The sequence below is a fragment of the Dipodomys ordii genome, unplaced genomic scaffold (genome assembly GCF_000151885.1).
Source record: "Dipodomys ordii isolate 6190 unplaced genomic scaffold, Dord_2.0 Scaffold62, whole genome shotgun sequence".
NCBI classification, from domain to species: domain Eukaryota; kingdom Metazoa; phylum Chordata; class Mammalia; order Rodentia; family Heteromyidae; genus Dipodomys; species Dipodomys ordii.
The window spans coordinates 8,110,209-8,132,612 of NW_012267278.1; the positions used below are offsets into that span (position 1 = coordinate 8,110,209).

Genomic DNA, 22,404 nt, shown 5'->3' on the forward strand with positions numbered 1-22,404 from the left:
ACAACTTGCTTTCAGTTGTTAAACTTATGTTGAATTCCCTCATATGAATGAACAGATACACAATACATTCCTTTTTACTGACTGAAGAAAGTTTTATTTGTACATGTTTAACTTTAAATACTTCTGTATATTTATACTAGGGCTTGAAGTCAGGGAGTGGACACTATTCCATAGCTTTTTAGCCTGATGGTGCTCTACCACTTACGCCACAGCTCTACTTCTGGCTTTTGGGTGGTTAATTGGAGATAAGAGCCTCACAGTTTTTCCTGCCTGACCTGGCTTTAAATTATGATCCTCAGATCTCAGCATCTTGAGTAGCTAGGATTACAGGCATGAGCCACCAGCTTCTAGCTCAAAGTAATCTTTTCTTCTTAATTATTTTTGTGGATACACATTTTTGGCCTAACAATTCTCATCAGGTTCTTCCGATGTCACTTTCCACAGCAGAACTGAGTTCAGAGGGTATTATCTTGTGTCTCTTATTAGTTAAGCAGATGGTGATTTAATAATTTGTGTTATTTACTAATGTCTTTTTTCCCCTGACTATTGTACATTGTCCATATTTAGAAATTTTCGACAGATATCTGATGAATGACAAACAGCAACATTGCTTTGTGAAATTGTTCAGGCATCTTTAAATGAACAATCATGACAGGCACTAATTAAAATTCACTGCCACCACCCAGAGTGTGTGGAAGCAGATGAACCTCCAGCTCCCTTCCTGGTGTCAGATACCCTTAGGAACAATTTTAAACTTGATTGTATTATAGCCACTTAATGAATGACTCAGCCACCTTTGTACCTCTGTGTATTACATAGGACAGGAGAGGTCAAAATAGAATTGTTCTGAATGATTTTGGAAAAGCAGTTGTAAGAAATTGTTGTGAAATAATAGTTTCAACTTATTTTTACCTTTTTTTTTCCTTTTATTTGGTAGTGAGGCTTGAACTCAGGGCCTGTGTGCTGACCCTGAGCTTTTCTTGCCCAAGGCTAGTGCTCTTGCACTTTGAGCCACAGCACTACTTTTGGTTTACTGGTGGCTAATTGGAGATGAGAGTCTCAGGGACTTTGCTGCCCAGGCTGGCTTTGAACAAAGATCCTTAGATCTCAATATCCTGAGTAGCTACAATTCTAAGTGTAAGCCACCAGCACCTGGCTCCATCTATTTTTATGCAACTAGTCATCACTACTTTGTCTTGGAAGTTATCTTGCTATTGTTTTGGTCATGTCCACCAGGGATAAATTGCCTTGGAATTCAGTATTTCCTTTTGAACTTCTAACCTTGGCATGTTTATGGCTGTGTTTAATATAGTCAGAGCACACCACACTACATTATGATATCATTCTGTCTCTTCTTGTCTTTTCCCTCATCAGTAGTAACCAATACACTCACTGAATTATTTCCTAATAATCCATACATTGCACTCTGCAGGCTTCTGAAATCTGAAAGCATTCAATCACTTGCTTCAGATACACTATAATGCTTACAGATCTTTCCTACATCTGTTACCTTAAACAATCCCACAGAACCCTCTTAATTTTCATTACCAGCAATCTGCTCACTTTTGGTGAATGTAGAAACTCTGTCTCTGCAACTGTTCTTGGCCTCAGAAGTATACCAGTGATTACTACTTTGAGAATCTAAGTTTTTGAGAGGCAGAGAAAAGAAGTGGCAATTATTTTGCAGGCAACTTGTCTCTCTTACACAGTACTGTTAACATTGCCAACATAGATACCCCTTCTTTTCCTTTTACCTGTGACAGAAAAAACATGTAATCCTTGATCACTAATATAATAAAAATCCCAAATGCATTTTGCATAAAAATAAAGTCATGGGGGGGGGAAGTGTGCTTGTGGAGATGGGAGGGAAGGGATGGTAGGGGATAAACAAAGGAGGAGACAACAATGCTTGATAAGAAATGTACTCATTACATTGCTCATGTAACTGTAACTCCTCCTCTGTACAGTATTCTCACAATAAAAAACTTATTAAAAAAAAACCCACCAAGATTGAAAAAAACAAGTCATCTTCCCAGGAAGTCTGCAATGCACTGGCTTGTTTCTATTTCCTGGACATATGTAAATTTGGATTTAGTCTCCCCTACTATAGAGCGAGAAGGAGGTCTTTTCAGATGATCTTTGTATATGGACATTACTTTAGAATTTTTTTTTCAGTTGTGGAGCTTGAACTCAAGTCCTGGGCACTGTCCTTGAACTCTTTTGCTCAAGGCTAGCACTCTACTACTTTGAGTCATAGCTCCACTCTTGGTTTTCTGGTGGTTAATTGGAAATAAGAGTGTCACAGACATTCCTGCCCAGGCTGGTTTTGAACGGTGATTCTCAGATCCCAACCTCCAGAGTAGCTAGAATTACAAGTGTGAGTCATTGGTGCCCATCTAGAAAATTTTTGCTCAACAAAGTAAGATCTCTGTGCTTCAAGTATGATCTTTCGCCTTTTCTAACTCTTGTATTTGCTTAAATAAAATGCTAAAGTCAAGTCCTTAACAAAGTATATTTGTGGATCAGATAAAGAGCCAAAACAACTTTTTTTGGAGGGAAATTACATGATATGGTCAGTCTTAGGGCGCCATGATCACAGTTTCTGCCTTCTTTATCTGTTGACAACTGGTTGGAGGGGGAGCAGACAGTGGTATCTGGGGGTGTTGGCTTTGGCCCATCCTTTCCTCAATAAATTCAAGAATGTTGGAATCATATCAAGTATCTTTTCTGACCACAGTGGTATGAAACTAGAAATCAGTAACAGGAGGAAATTTCACAAATATTTGGAAACTCAAAAACCTAACTCCTGAACAACTTATAGATTGAAGTAAAAATAAAAAGAGGGGAAAAATATTTGAACAAATGAAAACAGAAAATGAACATGCCAGAGCTATTGACTGCAGTGAAAATAATTCCAATAAGAAAGATTATAAATGTAAATGTTTTTGTTGTGGTGGTTGGCAGGACTGGGGGTTGTACTCAAAGCCTTGTGTCAGACTCTCTACCATTTGAGTCATACCTTCCACCCTTTTGCCTTGGTTATTTTTGAGGTGGTGGCTCATTTTATTGCCAGGCTGACGTTGGCTGAAAGCCTACTTCCCTGTGTTACTGAGGATGACCGGCAGGCACCATTGTGCAGAGCCATCATGTTTTCCCTGAAGCTGGGATTCTAAGCATGTGCACTCATACCCAACCATTCGTTGGAATGAAATCTGATAAACTTTTATTCCCTGTTGGACCACGATCAGCTGATCTTTGCTTTCCAAGTAGCTATGATTATAGGTTAGGACTACTCTACTGGGCTAAATATAAACATTTAAATAACAATAAGAGTTGAGAATGTAGCTCAGTGTTACAGGGCTTGACACTGGGCTGGATCCCTGGGCACCAGAAAAACAAAAACAAAAGCAAAATTATCTTAATTCCATTTACTTTATGTTAAAGGAAACATAAAATAAAGAACCAACTGAACACAAAGTTAGCAGAAGGAACAAGATTGGAGCAGAAGTAAATGAATTTCAGAGTAGAAAACAATAGTAAAGATCAATAGAAGAGAGTTTGTTTTTCCAACAGATCAAGGACATTGACAAAGCTTTAGGAAGTATTTTAAATGTCTGAAAGTTCTTTTAAAGGGTTAAAATTGAACTGTCATGTGATCTAGCAACCCCAATTCTTGATATTCACCTTCAAGAAACAAAACCAGTATTTCAAAGAGGTATTTGCATTCCCATATTCACTGAAGCAGTTTTCCCAATAGCGAGTCAGTGAAATATCTACTGATAGATGAGAGGACAAAGATAATGTGATTATATAATAGAACGTTGTTTGGTCATAAAAAATAAAGAAATCCTGTCTCTTGTGGACAAATTAGTTAAATATGCCAGACAATGGAAATACTGTATGATTTCACTTATTTATGGACCCTTAAAAGGCAGGCATAGATAGAGTCTCTGGTTTGTCAAAATTATTATGTAGGAAATGGGGGGATGTAGTTTAAAGGGTAAAAAATTTCAGTTATAAAATAAATACATTCTATGCCAGGTCTGTATTACCAGTTACTTTGGAGGCTGAGAAGAGGAGGATCATGGCCAGGCTTGGAAAAAATTAATGAGACCTCTTCATCTTAATCAGATACCTCAAGTACATAAAGCTAGACACAGAGGTTCATGCCTGTCATCCCAGCTGTGCAGGATGTGTAAATAAGAGGATTGTGGTCAAGGATAGCCAGGGCAAAAAGTAAAACAGTATTTGAAAAATAAAAAGGCAAAAAAGCTGGAGGTGTGACTCAGGTGGTTGGATGCCTGCCTACCATGGCCAAGGCTTGAGTCCTGAGTTCCAACACTATTACCACCTAACAGAAAAAAAAAAGAAGGATAAATTCTGGGGATTTATTATAGAGCATTGTGATGAAAGTTACTAATACTGTATTGTATACCTGAAATTTCTGAGTTTTCATCTGAGTTTCCATCTCTGTCCCTCTCTGGCTGGCTGTCTTTCTTTCCTTCTTTCTTTCTTTCCTTCTTTCTTTCTTTCTTTCCCTCCTTTCTCTCTCTCTCTCTGTCTGTCTCTACCCGCCCCCCCCCATATACACACATACATATTAGCACACAAAGGAAAGTGAAGGAGGTGATGGATATGTTAGTGAATGTGACTGTGCTAATAATTTTAGAACATATATTTATAGCTAATCAACATTTTGTATATGTCAAATGTGTGATAATTATACTTGTTGCTTAGGCCTTAATTCAGTATAGCTGGGGAGAAGGTATTGGTGTGAATTGTTTGTTTCACAGTTCATGCTCTTTTCCTTTTCCTTAATATTCCTATCATAGTGCTTAACTTAGAAGAGGAAAAGGTAGACCCATTCTTCCACTTCGAGTCACCAATTTGAAATGGATTATCTTGGTGGAGGTCCTTCAATTTTCATTTCCCCCCCAACAAAGTCACAAGTCTGAGTCCTCCACATTGAGTATGAAGAGCCCATCAGGTTAGTCTGCTGACCTGACAGGCAGCTTCAGGATACTGCCAAGTGAAGTTCAGAAAGTGCTTTCTTTGTCTCTTCCTAGAATAAAGCAGAAGGCCAAACAACACTGAAGTCTGGAGTTGGAGCAGGTGGCACCACCTGTGCCCATCTAACTCAAGCCCATCTAATCTGCCACTTACATGTGGAAAATCAGAGAGAGAGAGAGAGAGAGAGAAAGAGAGAGCACATGCATCAGCAAAGGGCTTGTCGAAGTGGTTCTGGCTCATGGCCGAGGCCTATCACAGAAGATAATTACCATTAAAATTAATGCTACTGGTCCTGGAAATCCAGGATTTCCCCAGTGAGCTAGAGCTCATTCTATATTATCTGTGCAAGTTTGGATATTCTTGCTCACTTACAGCTGAGGATGCCATGAGGTAAAGGATATAATTAAAGGCTTATGGTATGCTTGTTATTACCTGTTCACAATCTCCAGAACAGTGGAAAATGTGCATATGTCTTTTTAAGACTTCACCTTTGGATTTACAAAAGGGATGAGAGTAGATTTCATGGTTTGAGAACAGTTCTCTCTGTATGGAACCCTATAGGCCATTCCTTATAGAATTTTGCTGGAGGAAACCTGACCCCTGCTCTGTGAGTGGCTTCCCTTCCAGCTGCATGTCACTCTGACAGCTAACGAGATGTCGACTATGGTTACTTTTCTGTGAGAACAATGAGTGAATGGAATCCCAGGAACATTTTTGTAACGATGGGGGGTGGATTAAGAGAAGGCCTATGACATTCCAAACTGTATTTGAGGCATATTCAAATAGCTTCCCATGTTTCTAACCTTATAAAATACATCAGGGTATTTACATGTATACAGAACTTCTTGCCAGGATATTTTTGGGCTAAAATAACAAAAAGATGAACTAAACTTACAAAAAATCAAATAAATAATAGAAGAATATACTGTGATCATTAAAATGAGTGAATTTATTTTGTATTAACCCATCCTCTGTTCTTGCTTTCATTTTTTTTATTATCTCTAAGTAGCTGCACAAAAGGGTTTTGATTCAGCATGTCAGTTTATGAGAACAATAAATGTTGGTCAGTGAACCCATTCGTAAATATTGATTGTGGGAAGCTGATAGTTTATACTATTTCTTAAAAATGAGAGAATAAATGGCTAAAACATTTTATATTACTTACAGTTGAACTTTTGAGTCAGTATTTCCTTTCCAGTTATTTATAGTATTAATGGATATATTTACTACTCATTTTCTCAACTCTGGAATGTCACTTGAAATTGATGTTTTCAAGAGTATATTCTCAGGGCTGGGAAGGTGGCTCAGTGGTAGAGTGCTTACTTTGCATGTATAAGGACCTGGGTTTGATTCCTCAGCACCACATAAGCAGAAAAAGCTGGAAGTAGTGCTGTGCCTCAAGTGGTAGAGTGCTAGCCTTGAGCTGAAGAGCTGAGGGACAGCACCCAGGCCCAGAGTTCAGGCGCCACAACATCAACAACAACAAAAAGAGAGAATATATTCTCTGAGCTAGGAGGATTGTAGTTCAGTAGTAGAATGCTTGCCTAGCATGCATAAGGTTCCAGATTCTATTCTCAGTATCAAGAAAAGAAAAAAAACTCTAATCTTTTCTTTATTGTTTTTACATTTATTATTACTTCATTTAAAAAATAAACTTTAAAAGGTTGTACAAAGGAATGATAATTTAATTCATCTAAGTGTCCAGTCTTTTTTGGACTTGAACTGGCTTTAAAACTCTTAATACCTTTTGAGCCATATGGAATTAAAGTGAATTCCTTAAAAAAAAATCTCAGGAGGGTTCTTCTCCAAAGCTAAATATTTGCCAAACTTGGGTAAAAATATAAATACATCTAACCTTTCTTAGTGTGTTTTATCTACAGAACAATCCTTACTGTTTATTTCTAAGCCAATAAATTAGAGATGGAAGCCAGTGCAAGGTTTCTTATAGGAGTCCAAAAATGTAGCACCATATTTTCTACTTTACATTCTCTTTGCAATTTCAGTTAGTTGTTTCCTAGGACCTCAAATTTCTCAAATTACAAGTGTACCTTATTGTTCAATTTCATGATTACAGGCTTGTGGGTTCAGTCAGCCTCTCAAATGAGCAAATTAACTTGCATTATTGTCATTTGATTCTGCCATTAGGTTTTTGCTTACACTTCTGCTTATCCTTAGGAAAATCCTTGGTAATTTCCACTGAGTGCAAACCCAGGCCGTTCCTTATCATAAACAGGACTCCTGTTTGAGGCCAGCACCCAGCAGTGGGGGTTATTTTAATGGACATGCCATATTACTTTAATCTAACTCTTTCACCATCTGTTCTTCCCATAACAGCGAATGAAAAAAAAAAGAGAGAACATATTTTATGTTTCAGGGTTACATTAGTAAAAAGTAAGATAAAAGTGATTTAAAAGCATGCATATGTTCTTCGTACAATGCACAGTCTGCATCTGTGAAGTTTTTTTTTCTTTCTTTCTTTCTTACAGTTCAGACACAAATCAAGAGGAAAGCTGCTTTGGCCTGATAGAGTGAAAGTTTTTTCATGGAAAACAGGGCTTTGCCATCAGAGGGTCTCTTTCTATATTTTACAGCTTAAAAATGATTAAAAAACCCCTCAAAAAGCTGCCAGAACAAAAATAGATAACTGTAACGTCTATTGTTGGAACATCTGGCATGTTTCCTGAGTGGATTGTTGCTGCCACATCCAGACGAATGCAGCGCACCTGTCTGGAGGAGGCCTCTGAAGCAGGAATGGATCTCAGGCTCCTTACTAAATGAGGAGTGTCTGTGGGCATAATTGTGCTGGAAGACTGTGTTAGTGACCGAAGGACACCCTAGGGGTGTGTGGAGTTGACTAGGGTGGGAAGCTGGAGGAAAAAAAAATCTCCTCTGTAAAAACATTAGCTGTAGGACTTGCTTACATGTTCTCTAGGTATATTGAATTAGGAAGTAAGAAAGGGCTCTTTGTTGTCTCTTGTCTCAAATTTCATGGTTGTGCTTTTTTGGACCAAGACATAGCCACATTTGCTGTGACTTTAATAATACTTTGTCAAGGATATCTTGGCAAAATAGGAACAAGTAACAAGTATTTTCTAAGGATGACTATTGTTTGCTATGAGTATTAGTATATACAAAGCATGAAGCAAATAGTTTTATGTGGTAGAGAGTTGGGGGGAAGGGTGTGGTCCTGGGACTTGAACTCAGGACCTAGATGCTGTCCCTGAGCTTCTTTTGCTTAAGGCTTGCCCTATACTGCTTGAGCCACAGTGCCACTTCTAGCTTTTATGGAAGTAGTTTATTGGAGATAAGAGTTTCAGATTTTCCTGTCCCAGCTGGCTTTAAACTGGGATCCTCAGATCTCAGTCTCCTGAGTACCTAGTATTACAGGTATGAGATGCAGGCATCTGACTAAATTGTCTCTTAATCCGTCATAGTTCATGTCCCTTTCTTAACTAACTTAAGGTATGGAAGACTACTTTTCTTCTTTTATCTCCTCTGTTATACTTCCTCTGTTTATGTTTGTCATCTTCTATCTTACATTAATTGTTCTGTGCATTTTACACCCTTCCTAGTGTGAATTCCTTAAAGACCAGCCTATATTTTTCATATTGACTGCCTTCAAACTAGAGGTGCTTAATAAATATTAGAAGAAATCTTTGCAAATAGTTCTCTTCAGGTACATTTAAATCCCTGTGATTCAGACCTTTTGTCTAAGGAGGTGGTAAGTTTAAGTACGCAGGCATGACTGTCTTATAAGGTGAATCCCAAGGACAGAACTTTTGGGATTGCATCTGTTTTCATATATTATAAGAACATGGGCATTCTTTTATGGATTTGTTTTAAAATTTGCAAACATGAATGCTTGTTCTGTAAGTTAACTATTAAAAACAGACACTAGGCTTAATTAAGAGTATTCAGAATGACACCAAAGTTTGTTTTCTTTTCTTTTTTTGTCGGTCATGGGGCTTGAACTCTGGGTCTGGGCACTGTCCCTCAGCTCTTAAGCTCAAGGCTAGCACTCTATCACTTGAGCCACAGCACCACTTGCAGGTCTCTGGTGGTTTGAGAAAAGAGTCTCATGGACTTTCCTGCCTGGGTTGGCTTTGAACCATGATCCTCAGCCTCCTGAGTAGCTAGGATTACAGGTGTGAGCCACCATTGCCTGGCCCAAAGTTTCTTTCTTTTCTTTTTTCTTTTCTTTAAATACATTTTATTATCTTTAAGTAATTGTACAAAGGAGTTGCCACTTAACAAAGCAGTTTATAAACGTGATGTGTCTTGATCAATGTCACCCCTTTCTACACCAAATTTTCTATGAAGGGGAAATAGAATTTTCTACAAAAATTAACCAAAAACTCATCTTCCATGAACTTCCTTTAGTGAATGTAAATTCTCAAAATTGAGAACTAAGTTGTTCAATTTCTCAGCTTTAAATAATTTTTTATTTTAATTTTTTAATTATTTATTTTTGGTTGGTCATGGGGCTTGAACTCTGGCCTGGGCACTGTCCCTCAGCTCTTCAGCTCAAGGCAAGCACTCTACCACTTGAGCTACAGCGCCACTTCTGGTTTTCTGTGGTTTATTGGAGATAGGAGTCTCACAGTCTTTCCTGCCTGGGCTGGCTTTGAACCACGATCCTCAGATCTCAGCCTCCTGAGTAGCTAGGATTACAGGCATGAGCCACCAGCACCCGGCTTCTCAGCTTCAAATATAGCAGAAAAGGTTTTGTTTTTTGTTTCTTTCCAAAGGAAGAAGAACAGGTACCTTAGTAGCTCATGAAACATGATTTGTATTTTACTTGAAAATAGTAGATACCAAGGATGATTAGGAGAGCATCCATAGGCTTGCTTGTAACCTAACTGACCATGATTTTTCCTTCTTGTTATCCTTACAACACATTTTTAGACTTTTTACCAAACTAAGCCTGGTGCTGGTGGCTCACATCTGTAATCCTAGCTACTCAGGAGGCTGAGATCTGAGGATCTTGGTTCAAGGCCAGCCAGGCAGAAAAGTCCGTGAGACTCTTATCTCCACCAGAAAACCAGCTGAAGTGGCTCAAGTGGTACAGTACTTGCCTTGAACTGAAGAGCTGAGGGACAGTGCCCAGGCCTAGAGTTCAAGCCCCACGACTTTTCACCAAACTAATGATAAGAAACACTGGCAGAATTAGAATATTTGCAAGAAAAAGTCTTTGTTTTAGTGACTGGCTGTTGAGAATGTTGAATTTGTGATCCTTTAATATATATATGTGTAATATATATATATTTAATACATATATATATACACACATACACATATATTTGTTTTATTTATAATCCTCTAACATGTCTGTAAGATGGGTCTAAAAATCTGGCCTCTAGATAATATAGGCTACAAGATAAATCACTTTTACATAATGTTTTGCTTTCTTGGAAGTGACTTGAGATATTTTATATGATAGGCTCATATTTGCAATATGTTTGCATTTTTATATTTGCATTCACATATTTCTTTTTTTCACCCATCTCACTGTGAAGATGGAATTGATTATTTATGCATTTATTTATTTTTTCTGGACTTCAAAAGGTTTTACAAGGGGCTGCAATTTAATGTGTGCATTTAAATATCCAGTGCTTTTTTTAAAATTGTAAGGGTGATGTACAGAGGGGTTACAGTTTCATAAGTAAGGTAATGACTTCATTTCTTTTTGAACAGTGTTACACACTCCTCATTTTCTCCTGCTTCCTCCCCTCCAACTCTCCTCTCCCCTTTAAGTTGTAAAGTTCATTTCTAACATAGTCTTTTTGGAGTATCACTATTGCACTGGTTCACCCTTTGTCTCGTTATTTCTGTGATTTCCCCTTCCTTCTTCAAATCAGATAAACATATACAAGACACAGGGTGTCCAGTGCTCCTTAATCAAAGTCCACCCTTTTATTGTTCTCCCCCATCCTAATATTGGCCTTTTTTCTTCTTTTTTAAAAAATATTTGGTGCTAGTCCTGGGGCTTAAAGTCAGGGCCTGGGCACTCCCTGGGCTGATTTTGCTCAAGACTAATAAAGTTCTACCCCTTGAGCAAGAGTTCTTCCAGCTTTTTTAGTAGTGAATTGGAGATAAGTGTCGCAAGGGCTTTCCTGCCCAGGCCAGCTTTGAAACATGAGCCTCAGATCTCAGCTCCTGAGTAGCTAGGATTTCAGATGTGAACACCAAGGCCCAGCTGATGCTTGCATTTTAAAATGTGCTGTGATATAAATTCTTTGCTTCTCACTGAAAGCCTGAAAAACAGTCTCTTTTTTTGTGCAATGGGTAACGCAAGGCCCAAGGAAAGATGACTTTGGTGCAAGTCACAGTAGATTTAGGTCCTGTGTACTATACCTAGGTTCGCAAGTAGATTTCCTAATGACTTTGTATTCTCTACATAATCACATTTAAGAAGTATAATGTGAATAGTTTTATCTAATCTTACCATCCAGATGTAAGATTTACCCAGTATTGTCCCTAATAGCATTTGTTGTTTTCATTCAGTACATGATTAAGTCTAGGATTTTAAATTGCATGTAGTTTTCATGTCTCTTAGTTTCCTTTAAGCCTAGTATTTCTTCCTTGTTATTTCTTACATGTTACTCGATTCTGTTCAGTACTGAGAATTGAACAAGGCCTCATGCTTGTTAGGCAGGCACCCTACCACTTAAGCCATACCTCCAGACCCTTTTTGTATTGGTTAGTTTTGAGGTTCCTTTGTACTGATTAATTTTGAGGGTCTCTCTTTATGCCTGACCACCCTGGCTGTGTTTCTCCTACTTACATTTTCCCCATAGCTGGGATAACAGGTACATGCCATGACACCTAGTTATTGATTGATATGGGGTCTCTCTAACTTTTGTGCTTGGGCTAACCTTGAACTTCATTCCTACACTCTTTGCCGGCCTTGGGATTATAGGTTTTTTGAGGACTACAGTTCAGTTATTATTTATTATTATTATTATTATTCTTGGTGATACAGTGATTTGAACTCACAGCTTTGTGCTTGTGAGGCAGGAGCTCTACTACTTGAGCCATACCTTCAGCCAAACCTCAATTTTTTTTTGTCTTTTGGGTCTGGGCCTGGGTGCTGTCCCTCAGCTCTTCTGCTCAAGGCTAGCACTCTACCACTTGAACCACAGCACCACTTCTGGCTTTTTTTTTCTTTTTTCTTAGTGGTGCTGAGGAATCGAACCCTGGGCCTCAGGCATGCAAGGCAAGCGCTCTACCACTGAGCCACCTTCCCAGCCCAGCAAACCCCAATTTTTATAAAGTTGAGTTTGTGTGCTGCTTCTTCATGGGCAGATTGCAATAGATTATCTGCTAGGACACTCCATACTAACATTTTGTCTTCAGACTCAGAAGCATGGGATGTCTTTCTACTCTGAGTGAGTTGGAGATACTAATTTTGGTTACCTGGTCAAGGTTTCTCTATGATATAATTAGTGTTATTTTCCCTATCAATTAAAATAGTTTTCTGAGGACAACTTTTTAAAACTATAAAACATCACATTCCCTATAAAACTTTCCTCCCTAGATTTACCATCTCTGCTAATATGCACTCACAGAAATCTTCAAATTGATTGCAAAATACTTTTTTTTCTGATTTAAATATTCCTTCCACACTTACCAGTTGACAGACACTCTTCTATATAGAAGATTTCTCTTTTCTCCTCCATTTATTAATTTGCTTATTTGTATGAATTCATTGATAACTATTTTGTTTAGTGGATTAAAATTCACAGTTTGCTGTCCGCATTTTCTTTGCTTAAACTTTTCCTGTATGCGAGTGAGAATCTCTTCAAGCTGCCTCATGTGTTTTTTTAAGCAACCCCATCATTTTTATTTTGTGAGCACACTTTTTCCTGTTTTGTGACTTACTGAAATGTTTCAAATCCTCCTTCATCTTCCATACTCCAACCCTGGAATCAGCAATTTCTTCAGGAAGCTCTGGTTCCTTTTAGTGGAAAAAGATATTAAGAAATTAAGGTCTGTATATTAAGTGTGCTTGTATTAGTGTCCTATCATTGCTTCTAGGCTTTTTCCGTAGCAGAATAAATTTATATTTCCACCCGCTATCCTTCTGTCTTCTTTTCCTTTACCTTCCCTCCTTCGGCTTGTTTTCTAGCCTCCTTCTTTGATTTCTTTTCATAAAAGTTAGAACATACATGCATGTTTTACTTGTTCTATTTTTACATGTACAACAGTATATTAGATGTATGCATTAAAAATTATAATATATTATATATGCACACATACACATATAATTTATTATATGTTATAAGAATATTTATGTCTATATACACACAAATAATTCTCTCTCATATATGTCTTCCTGTGAAAAACGATAAATGCATATATAGTAAGTTTATTCAACTAACACCTGTATTTGAACATTTAGGTGATTGCTATTTTGCTAATGCAAATGTTGGTATAGTAAACAACCTACGTATGATTATTTACTAATAGTGGAGGTGTATTTTTAGGATGTCTTTTTTAGCAGTGAGAAACTTCTTGGTCAAGGCGTAAATGTTGCTGGTTGCAAGGCATTGCTAGAAATCCTTAAACAAGGGGTATACCAGTTTGCATTCCCACTTAGATATGTGGGGGCACCTGCTACCTGCCCCAATGCCAGGACATTGTCTAGCATTGAAATTGCTGCTAAGCTAATAGCCAAAAAGTCATATCTTAGTGTTTTTTTTAAATTTGCACTATCTTAAGATTTAAATATGCTGTCATGTATTTAGAGGTATTATATTTTTTGGATAAGCAACTTGTATCTTTGGACATTTTCCCTCCCTCTCTCCCTCCCTCCATCCCTCCCTCACCTCCCCATCTTTACTTTTCTCCCTCCCTCCTCTCCTTTCTTTCTGAAGTCTCAATTTAGGATTTGGGCTCTTTCCCCAATCCTTATATCTTTGAACATTTCTTATTATGATTTCTTTTGCTTTGTAGTGGTTTCCAAGATTTGAACTGAGAATTGAATTTATTCTTATTTTTTTAGTTAAGTTGACTTGGATATTTAATGCTATTAATCCCATAGAGTTGAATATATAGCATTTTCAATGATCATTTTTCCAAAAAATCTATAATCTAATTTGAGCAATTTGTGTTTGTGTTTGCTTATTTTCTCCAGCTGTTATTTAACACATTTTTTTAGGTAGAAGGGTCTTTTTAATTTTTTTGTTTTAAATTTTTATTTTTATTTATTGCTATCAGAGAGCATTCTTTATAATATTCCCACATCATGAAATTTACTAAGGCTTTCTTTGTGGGCTAACATTTGATCAATTTTGAAAACTACCAACAAGTGTTCTTCCTTTTTTTAAAAAAATTATTGTCGGGCTGGGAAGGTGGCTCAGTGATAGAGCACTTGCCTTGCATGCCTGAGGCCCTGGGTTCGATTCCTCAGCACCACATAAGCCAAAAGAAAAAAGCCGGAAGTGGCGCTGTGGCTCAAGTGGAAGAGCGCTAGCCTTGAGCTGAAGAGCTGAGGGACAGTGCCCAGGCCCAGAGTTCAGGCCCCACGACAGGACCCCCACAAAAAATTAAAGTAATTAATTTTTTCCTGAGACTAAATTAAATATCTTGTTTTCCTAACAGTTAATATGCCTATGTCAAATTTAATCCCATTCCATGGAGTGACTGTGTGGGGTGATCTATTTGATTTGACTATTCTCAATGCAATTTAATTCAATACTTCTAGAGTTTCTTTTATATTGGTAATATGTAAAGTTTGAGATATAGCCATATCATTTAATTGTTTTTAAAAACCATATATAGTATTTATTATAGTTTAAACTTCACTTGTCTTAGACTGAGAGTGATGTTAATCTCCAATATATAAAGTATCTTTCTTCATATATATAATACAACATATAATAATATAAAGTTTCCTCATTTGTTCTTATGTCTCCTATAGTTTCTACTTTATATACATGATATTACTGTTATTTGATTCATAGGTACAGTCATATATTTATATAGTCAAATAACTCAAGTCACCAACAAATAAATGGATAAACAAAATGCAATATAAATGAAAGCAATTCTGACATTTCTATGCCGCAACATAGATAACCTTGAGGATATTATTCTAGGTGAAGTAAGCCAGTCACAAAAAGACAACTTTTGATTTCTGTACCCTTTGTTTTGTGTATTCGTTTATCTGATTTGGGGAGGGGAAGGTGGAGCACAGAAACGGTGGTACAAAGGGTGAACTAATTCATCAGTGATGATCACTAAATAGTACATTGGAAACGAGCTATACAACTTGAGGGGGAGGAAAGTTGGGAGGAGAAAATCTGGGAGAATGTGAGGGAGGGGATGACACTGTTCAAAAGGAAATGTACTCACTACCTGACTTATGTAACTGTAACCCCTCTGGATGTCACACTTAGAAGAAAATTTTAAAAATCTAAAAAAAAGATAAATAATGTATGTTTGTACCTCCACAAGATACCTAGAATAGTTGAATTCATAGAGACAGAAAGTAGAAAAATGGTTTCCAGGGGTCACACGGAGAGGGGAGGGTGATGTTCTTGTTTAATGGGCTCATGTTTTAGTTTTCCAAGGTGAAGGGTTCTGGAGCTGGATAGTGGTGATGGTGAATGTACATAGTACCACCATGTACCTAAACATTTGCCAGATGATAAGTCCTAAGGAAACAAAGAGAACCTGGACGTGGGGACAACTGTTATAGATACTGATGCACAGGTATTTTAATAAATGTAGTTTAATTTTTCTGGGATAGGTGTCTGGGATTGCATGTGGCATGTGCACATGTAGGTTTCTAAGATGCAGTAACACTCTCTCTGGAGTGGCTATCTCATCAGCAGTGTCTGAGTATTCTAGTTTCCCTTTGCCAGTTTAGTAGAATCATTATTTTTAATTGTAGCCAGCCTGAAAGGTGTGCTGTTATATGTCACTGTATTTTTGATGGTTTTAATTTGCATGTCCCTACGTATTGATGTTTTCAAACATCTTTCATGTGATTATTTTCCATCTGGATATCTTTTCCTATTGTATTTTAATTGTAGAGTTTAGGGAGTTCTTTATATGTTCTAGATAATTAGTACTTTGTTAGATATATAGTTTATAAATATTTTCTCCATGTTTGTAGTTTGTTATTCATAATCTGAATAGGTTCTTTTGTAGGACAAGATTTTAAAATTTAAAGTTCAATCTATTATATTTCTGCTTTTGTTGTCATTTCAGAACTTTTTACTTTTCCCTAGATTTTGAAGATTTTCTTGTGCTATTTTTAATAAGTATTATAATTTTGCATTTTATACTTAAGTCTGTGATTGTTTAACCTATTTTTTTAAAGCAACCACTAATAGATCACATAGGATGAAGTCCACTTGTTTTTTTGCTTATGAATGTCCAGCATCATTGGTTGTGAAATCTAACTTTCCTTCATTAAATTCTCAAAAATAAGTTGAGAATATTTGTATGGGTCTGATTTTGTAGGCTTCTTTTTATCCTGTTCTATCAATCTCTGTTTCTCCATAAATACCACTCTTTATTTTAGTAGCTATATACTAAATCTTGAAATTATGTACATCGATTTTCTAAGTTTAGTCTCCTCTTGTGTTTAAACAATGTTCTCCTTTTTTATTTAAACAATTCTAATTCCACTTCTTTCTATGTAAACATACATATATCAAACCTTTTATATCTTCTTTATAATCTTTCTGGTATTTTTAATTTCTGTAATTTAATCCTGTGAGATGTTTTCCAGATTTTCTTCAATTTCTTCTATTAAGTTTTCAACCACATCTATTCTTCTTTTTCCAACTTGTGAATAATCATAGCAATGATAATAACAACAGTAATAGTAATTTATTTTTGCTGTGCTGGGTACCAAGCCAATCCTTGTGCATGTGAAGCAAAAGCTTCTGGTTTCAAGTGTGCCACATATGTGTTTATGTATGTGTACCTGAAAACACTTTATGAGGTATTTTAATTCAATTTGGAGTGTTACAATTTTTCTTTCATAATTATTTGATAAAATTTTTATTAGCTCGAGGCATTTGCATTTTTGTGTTTTCTTTCACCCTGAGTTTCATATGAAGCTTAATTTTTCATTTTTCCTTAATGCTTCATAGGCTGTGATACTATTATAAGACTACCTTTTCCTATCAGTTTGTAAAATAGGGGCTTTTTTTTTTGGTGGATGATGGTGTAGTGAAAAGGGTAAGTTAGAATTAGATTAGCCTGTCTTATGCTTTATGTTTTTATGTATCTAATGAATCCCTAAATTTCCTTCTTCCTTCTTTCCCTTCACTGCCATATCTCTGAGGAACAACTGACTATTTTTCCTCATGTGGAAATGACTCTTTTAAAAAAGGCTGTCACTTTAAATTTTGTACACCTGTGACATCCTTCCCAGTGACTGGCAAACCACCAGATTCTGACTTGTGTTTATAGTCTGGCATTTAAAATTGTATTTGCCTTTCTGAGAGTGATTTTAAAAAAATTAAATTATTTTTGAAAGAAGTTCTAACAAGAAGTGACGTTTTAAAAAAATCAATGCTTAGTCTATGTACTGAAGTCAACTGCCTTCCTTCTAAGTGTCTTCTGCCTTCCCTTACACTACGTTTACCAGTTCTACATCCAGACGTTCATAGTAACTAATGCTGATCTTTTAATTTTTAAATACATTTTTCACTTATAAATAACTTGAAGTTAGTTATATTTCCTGCATTTTGATATTAGTGATGTTGTGAGTCACATGTGATATAATTTGTGCTTCTTGACTCTGTAGTTTGAAAGGAGGGTATGCCATCGCTAGGTTTAATTGACTGTCATCACTTTCTATGCTCAAAAGGATAAAATGTCCTCTATATTCTAGAATGTACTACAGACCAAAAGACATGTACCTTCATTAACTTGTGTAATAATAGGATAGAAAGGAAAACTGGCATTGTAGTAAAATTATTTATTTATTTATTTAGTCATAAGGCCTGAACTCTGGGCCTGGGTGCTGTCCCTCAGCTCTTCAGCTCAAGGCTAGCACTCTACCACTTGAGCCACAGCGCCATTTCCGGCTTTTTTTTCTGCTTATGTGGTGCTGAGGAATTGAACCCAGGGCCTCATGCATGCAAGGGCAAGCACTCTATCACTGAGCTACCTTCCTAGCCCCATGACTTTCTTTTATTAGGACAATAAAAATTCTTCGACTTGGGTTATAGTTATCAGTATTTATCTATTTAGATACAAAGTCACAGAGCTGGCCTGCAGCTCACTATGTAGTGCAGCTTGGCCTCAAATTCAAGAATCTCCTGCCTCATCATCCCAAATGCTGGGATTCCAGGTGTGAACCACCTCCTGGCTGTAATTGTCTTCTTCAAATTAGTGGAATGTACAGAGTAGCAAAGAAATCATGTATTTCAATAGCACAAAGACTATCAGAAAATTAGAAAATGTCTAATCATTTTCAAGAGGACACTATGAAACACATAATCATTTACCCAAGATGATCCTGCAGGGTATAGTAGGTATGGGCCTGGAAACAAGTTTGCCTAGCTGTCCATCACTAATACCTCCAACTCTGTTTTAGCACTTGGTAGGTTACTGTCATCATGACATTATTTCCTGTTAAAAGAAATTAAGACTTGAAAGCAGAAATGGCTACAGGGCGATGAGAAAGACCAGAAGCCTTCTTATGCAGTGTTTATTCACCATCACAAGGTTGCATTTCCTGCATAGATTAGCTGGCTCTCTTCCTCTCTTTAAGTCTTCTCTTTTTCTTCTTCTTCTGTTATTTAATGAACACCTGAAATAGTTTATACTGAGACATGAAGTTGTCATGTTCTCAAAAGAGTTAACATGCAGTACAACTCATTTTAAAGGAGTGAGGATGGATGGCAGTTTTGAGGATGCACAGTGGTTCATGTCCGTAGGTTTTCTTAACTATGGCAACCACAGAACCCACTAAAAGTTGAGATTAAGCTTCTTCTTTGTAGCTCCAAAGCAGTATGAGGTCTTGGTCACAATGAACCATCAACTTCACTTGAATATCCCAGGGTGGTGTGTTTACTGTTGTCGTTTCTGGGCTATTGACAAGAGGCTTATCTTTTCAACTCTTCTTTCTGTGCTCTTGAATTGCATCTCCTATATGGCAGGGATGCTTTGTGTTGAATTTCCTTTGTGAGTGAAGGGCAGAATGTTCTTTGCACTTTCCCCGTGTACACTCAGGAAGGCTTTTCCCTCTCAACAGGGCTCAGAAGTCTTGATTGGGGTACTTCAGAAATAGGCTTGGTTTTTACTTTTACAAAAACAAGCAGAGAGCGGGCAATTCCTATATTGGAACAGCACGGATGCTCTGTTTCCCCGAGGCAAGTGGCTGGATGGGGGAGGATGCTGTGTAGCACAGGGAGCCCTACTCTGTATGGCCAGGGGCGCCATCCTTACTTCCTTTGGTGAAAGGGAAAGGGTTATCTTGTGGAGAGGCTGGCATTTTGTTTTTCTAATTAAAATGTACGGGCTCACATCTGTAACCCCAGCTACTCAGAAGGCTGAGATCTGAGGATCGCACTTCAAAGCCAGCCTGGTAGGAAAGTTCTTGAGAAGCTTGTCTCCAATTAACTACTAACAAGAGAGAGAGAGAGCGAGAGAGCGAGAGTGAGAGAGCGAGAGTGAGAGAGCGAGAGAGAGAGAGAGAGAGAGAGAGAGAGAGAGAGAGAGAGAGAGAGAGCCTGGAAATGGCACTGTAATAGAGGATTTACCTTGAGCACAAAAGCTCAAAGGCAGTGCCCAAGCCTAGAATTCAAGCCCCAAGATCTGCCCTCCCCCCCACAAAAGAGTAAAGAAAAAGAATAAAAAAGTGGAAAGCAAAAGCAAAAAGAAATAAAATATAAGGCTTTTTTGGGGAAAATATTAAAATGAGACCCTTTGGGCAATGATGAAGAACTTGGGTTGAATGTTGGTTCTTTTTCAGACTAACCCTGTGGGCTGGGGCAGATCACTTTGCTTCTCTGAGCTGTAGTTCCCCTATGCATACAAAGGGGAAAGCAAAGTTGTCAGCAATGTGTTCCTAGAGGAACTTGCTGGACTAATTCACTGGAGGACTTCATCCAGTTACTGCAACTTCAATGTTCGCTATGTATTATTATTATTGTTGTTGTTGTTATTTAATTTTTAACCACTTCTAGGATTTGAACTTAGAGTCTCATATTCTTATCTCACTCTCTTTTGCATTTTTTTGCTTAAAGCTTGTGCTCTACCACTGAAGCCACACTCTACTTCCAGCTTTTTTTTTTTTTTTTTTTTTGCTGGTTAACTGGAGAGATGAATCTTACACCCTCTTTCCCCCTACCCCTCTACCCCCGCCCCCAACCCCTTGCAGGCCAGCTTTAACCTTGATTCTCAGATCACACCCTCTTGAGTAGCTAGGGTTACAGATTGAGCTACCAAAGTTTGGCTGACTACTACTACTACTCCTACTCCTCTCATCATTATTATTAAAATCCTCCTTTCGGCCACCACTAGGATTCTCTATGGAGGCTTCATCCGATTTATTAAGCGATTCCACGTTGGTGGCCAGGAGTTGCAGTGACTCTTATTTTGGCAGCCTCAAGCCAATCTGACTCTAGGGGTGCTGTGTGTGGGGGTGGGCACCCAAGGCTGTTTGTGTGTATTTAGCTCATTTATGTATTTTGGCCCTGGCCTTCTCTCCCCGCTCTCCCCGTTTCAGTACTCGGGCTTTCACACGGAGCGATCAGAGTCGGATCACGACAGCCAGTGGGGCGGGAGCCCCCTGACCGACACGGCGTCCCCGCAGCTGCTGGACCCCGCGGAGCGCGCGGGCTCCCAGCACGACGCGTCGTGCGCCTACCGACAGTTCTCGGAGCGCAGCTCGCTCTGCTACGGCTTCGCGCTCGACCACTCCCGGCTGGTGGAGGACCGGCACTTCCACACCCAGGCCTGCGAGGGGGCCCGCTGCGAGGCCGGCAGGTACTTCCTGGGGACGCCGCAGGCCGGGAGGGAGCCCTGGTGGGGCTCCCGGGCAGCCCTGCCCCTGACCAAGGCCTCCCCGGAAAGCCGAGAAGCCTACGAGAACAGCATGCCGCACATCGCCTCGGTGCACAGGATCCAGGGTAAGAGCAGCCGGGACTCCTGCAGCCCCCAGCGAGGGAGGAGGGTTCCGGGGTCTGGAATGGCCCGCTCCAGGGGGCCTCTCCTTCTGCATTCCCTTGGAATGTTAAAAAAAAAAACCAAGGCCACTCGGGCTGAGTGTATTCATTTGGGTCATAGTTGTGGAACATGTGACAGGTGAGATCAACAAGTTTCTCATCTTAAAAAGATAAGGAAAATGTGCTGGGCACCGGTGGCTCAGGCCTGAAATCCTAGCTGCTCAGGAGGCTGAGAGCCCAGGATCTAAGGGAAGTCGGAGACTCTTCATCTCCAAATTAACCACCGAAGAGACGCAAGTGAAGGTGTAAAGTGGTAAAGTGCTAGCCTTGAACAAAGCAGTCAGGAACAGCATCCAGCCAGGCACTGAGTTCAAGTCCCAGTATCAGCACAAAACCAAAATCATGAAAAGTAGAAATCAAAGTCAATATTTTCCTATTGAACTTGCCATCTCTATATATGTATGTGTGTATGTGTGTACATGTGCATATATGCATATTGGTCCATGTAAATGCATGCATGTGTATGTATGCATGTATGTATGCATGCACACACGTATGTATGTATTTCTGTGTGCCAGGACTCAAAGGTGGAGGTGAATAGTGGTTCACTGAGTTATAGCAGGGTTTATTGCAGTGAGGGCACTATTGATAGATTGGTGAGGTCAGTCACTGATGCCATAGTCTTCTGCCTCTCTGGCATTTAGTACCTAGATCCATTATCTGCCCCACCCACTGTCCCTCCGCATGATGACAACCACAGTGGCCTGCAGTAAGGATGGAGGACATTTAGTAACCACAGAGATTTTCACCTTAGGATTATTATACAGCCTTTGCAACACATGGAAATGGGCCCTGAAGTTAAGGCTTTGATCATTGGAAATGCTTTTCTTTGTTCATTTCAAAGTAAGCTGGAGAACCCGCCCTGTGCATTTCAAGCTTGGGTCCAGGCGGTTCTTTGAAACCCTCACTGTTTCATTAAAAGTCAGTCAGTGGCACATATAGATATGAAGGCCGGCAATGACTCTCCTTGTCTTTATCCACTGATAAAGCCTCCTGTCAGATGCCACCCAGACACTAATGGCCTTCTTTTTTAGTCTTCAGCTTTTATTTTGAGTGAACAGGCTGTTCTGAATCAAGGAACATTTCAGTAGGCTAGTAATGAAGAGCAAAGGGCAATTAATTGCTTGTCAAAGAAAGAAGGGCGGGGGAAATCCTGGCTTCACCTACCTGGTCTGTAAGAAAATATTAGAAATAA

General features: G+C 38.6%; 1 protein-coding gene across 1 annotated transcript in view; it reads left to right on the forward strand.

Moving 5' to 3' along the window:
- Positions 1-22,404, forward strand: part of Sim1 (single-minded family bHLH transcription factor 1) — a 78,346-nt gene that overhangs the window by 51,448 nt on the left and 4,494 nt on the right. The window contains exon 11 of the mRNA XM_013022391.1: positions 20,711-21,113. Within this exon, the coding sequence (XP_012877845.1) occupies positions 20,711-21,113 (403 nt within the window). The remainder of the gene's footprint in view (positions 1-20,710; positions 21,114-22,404) is intronic.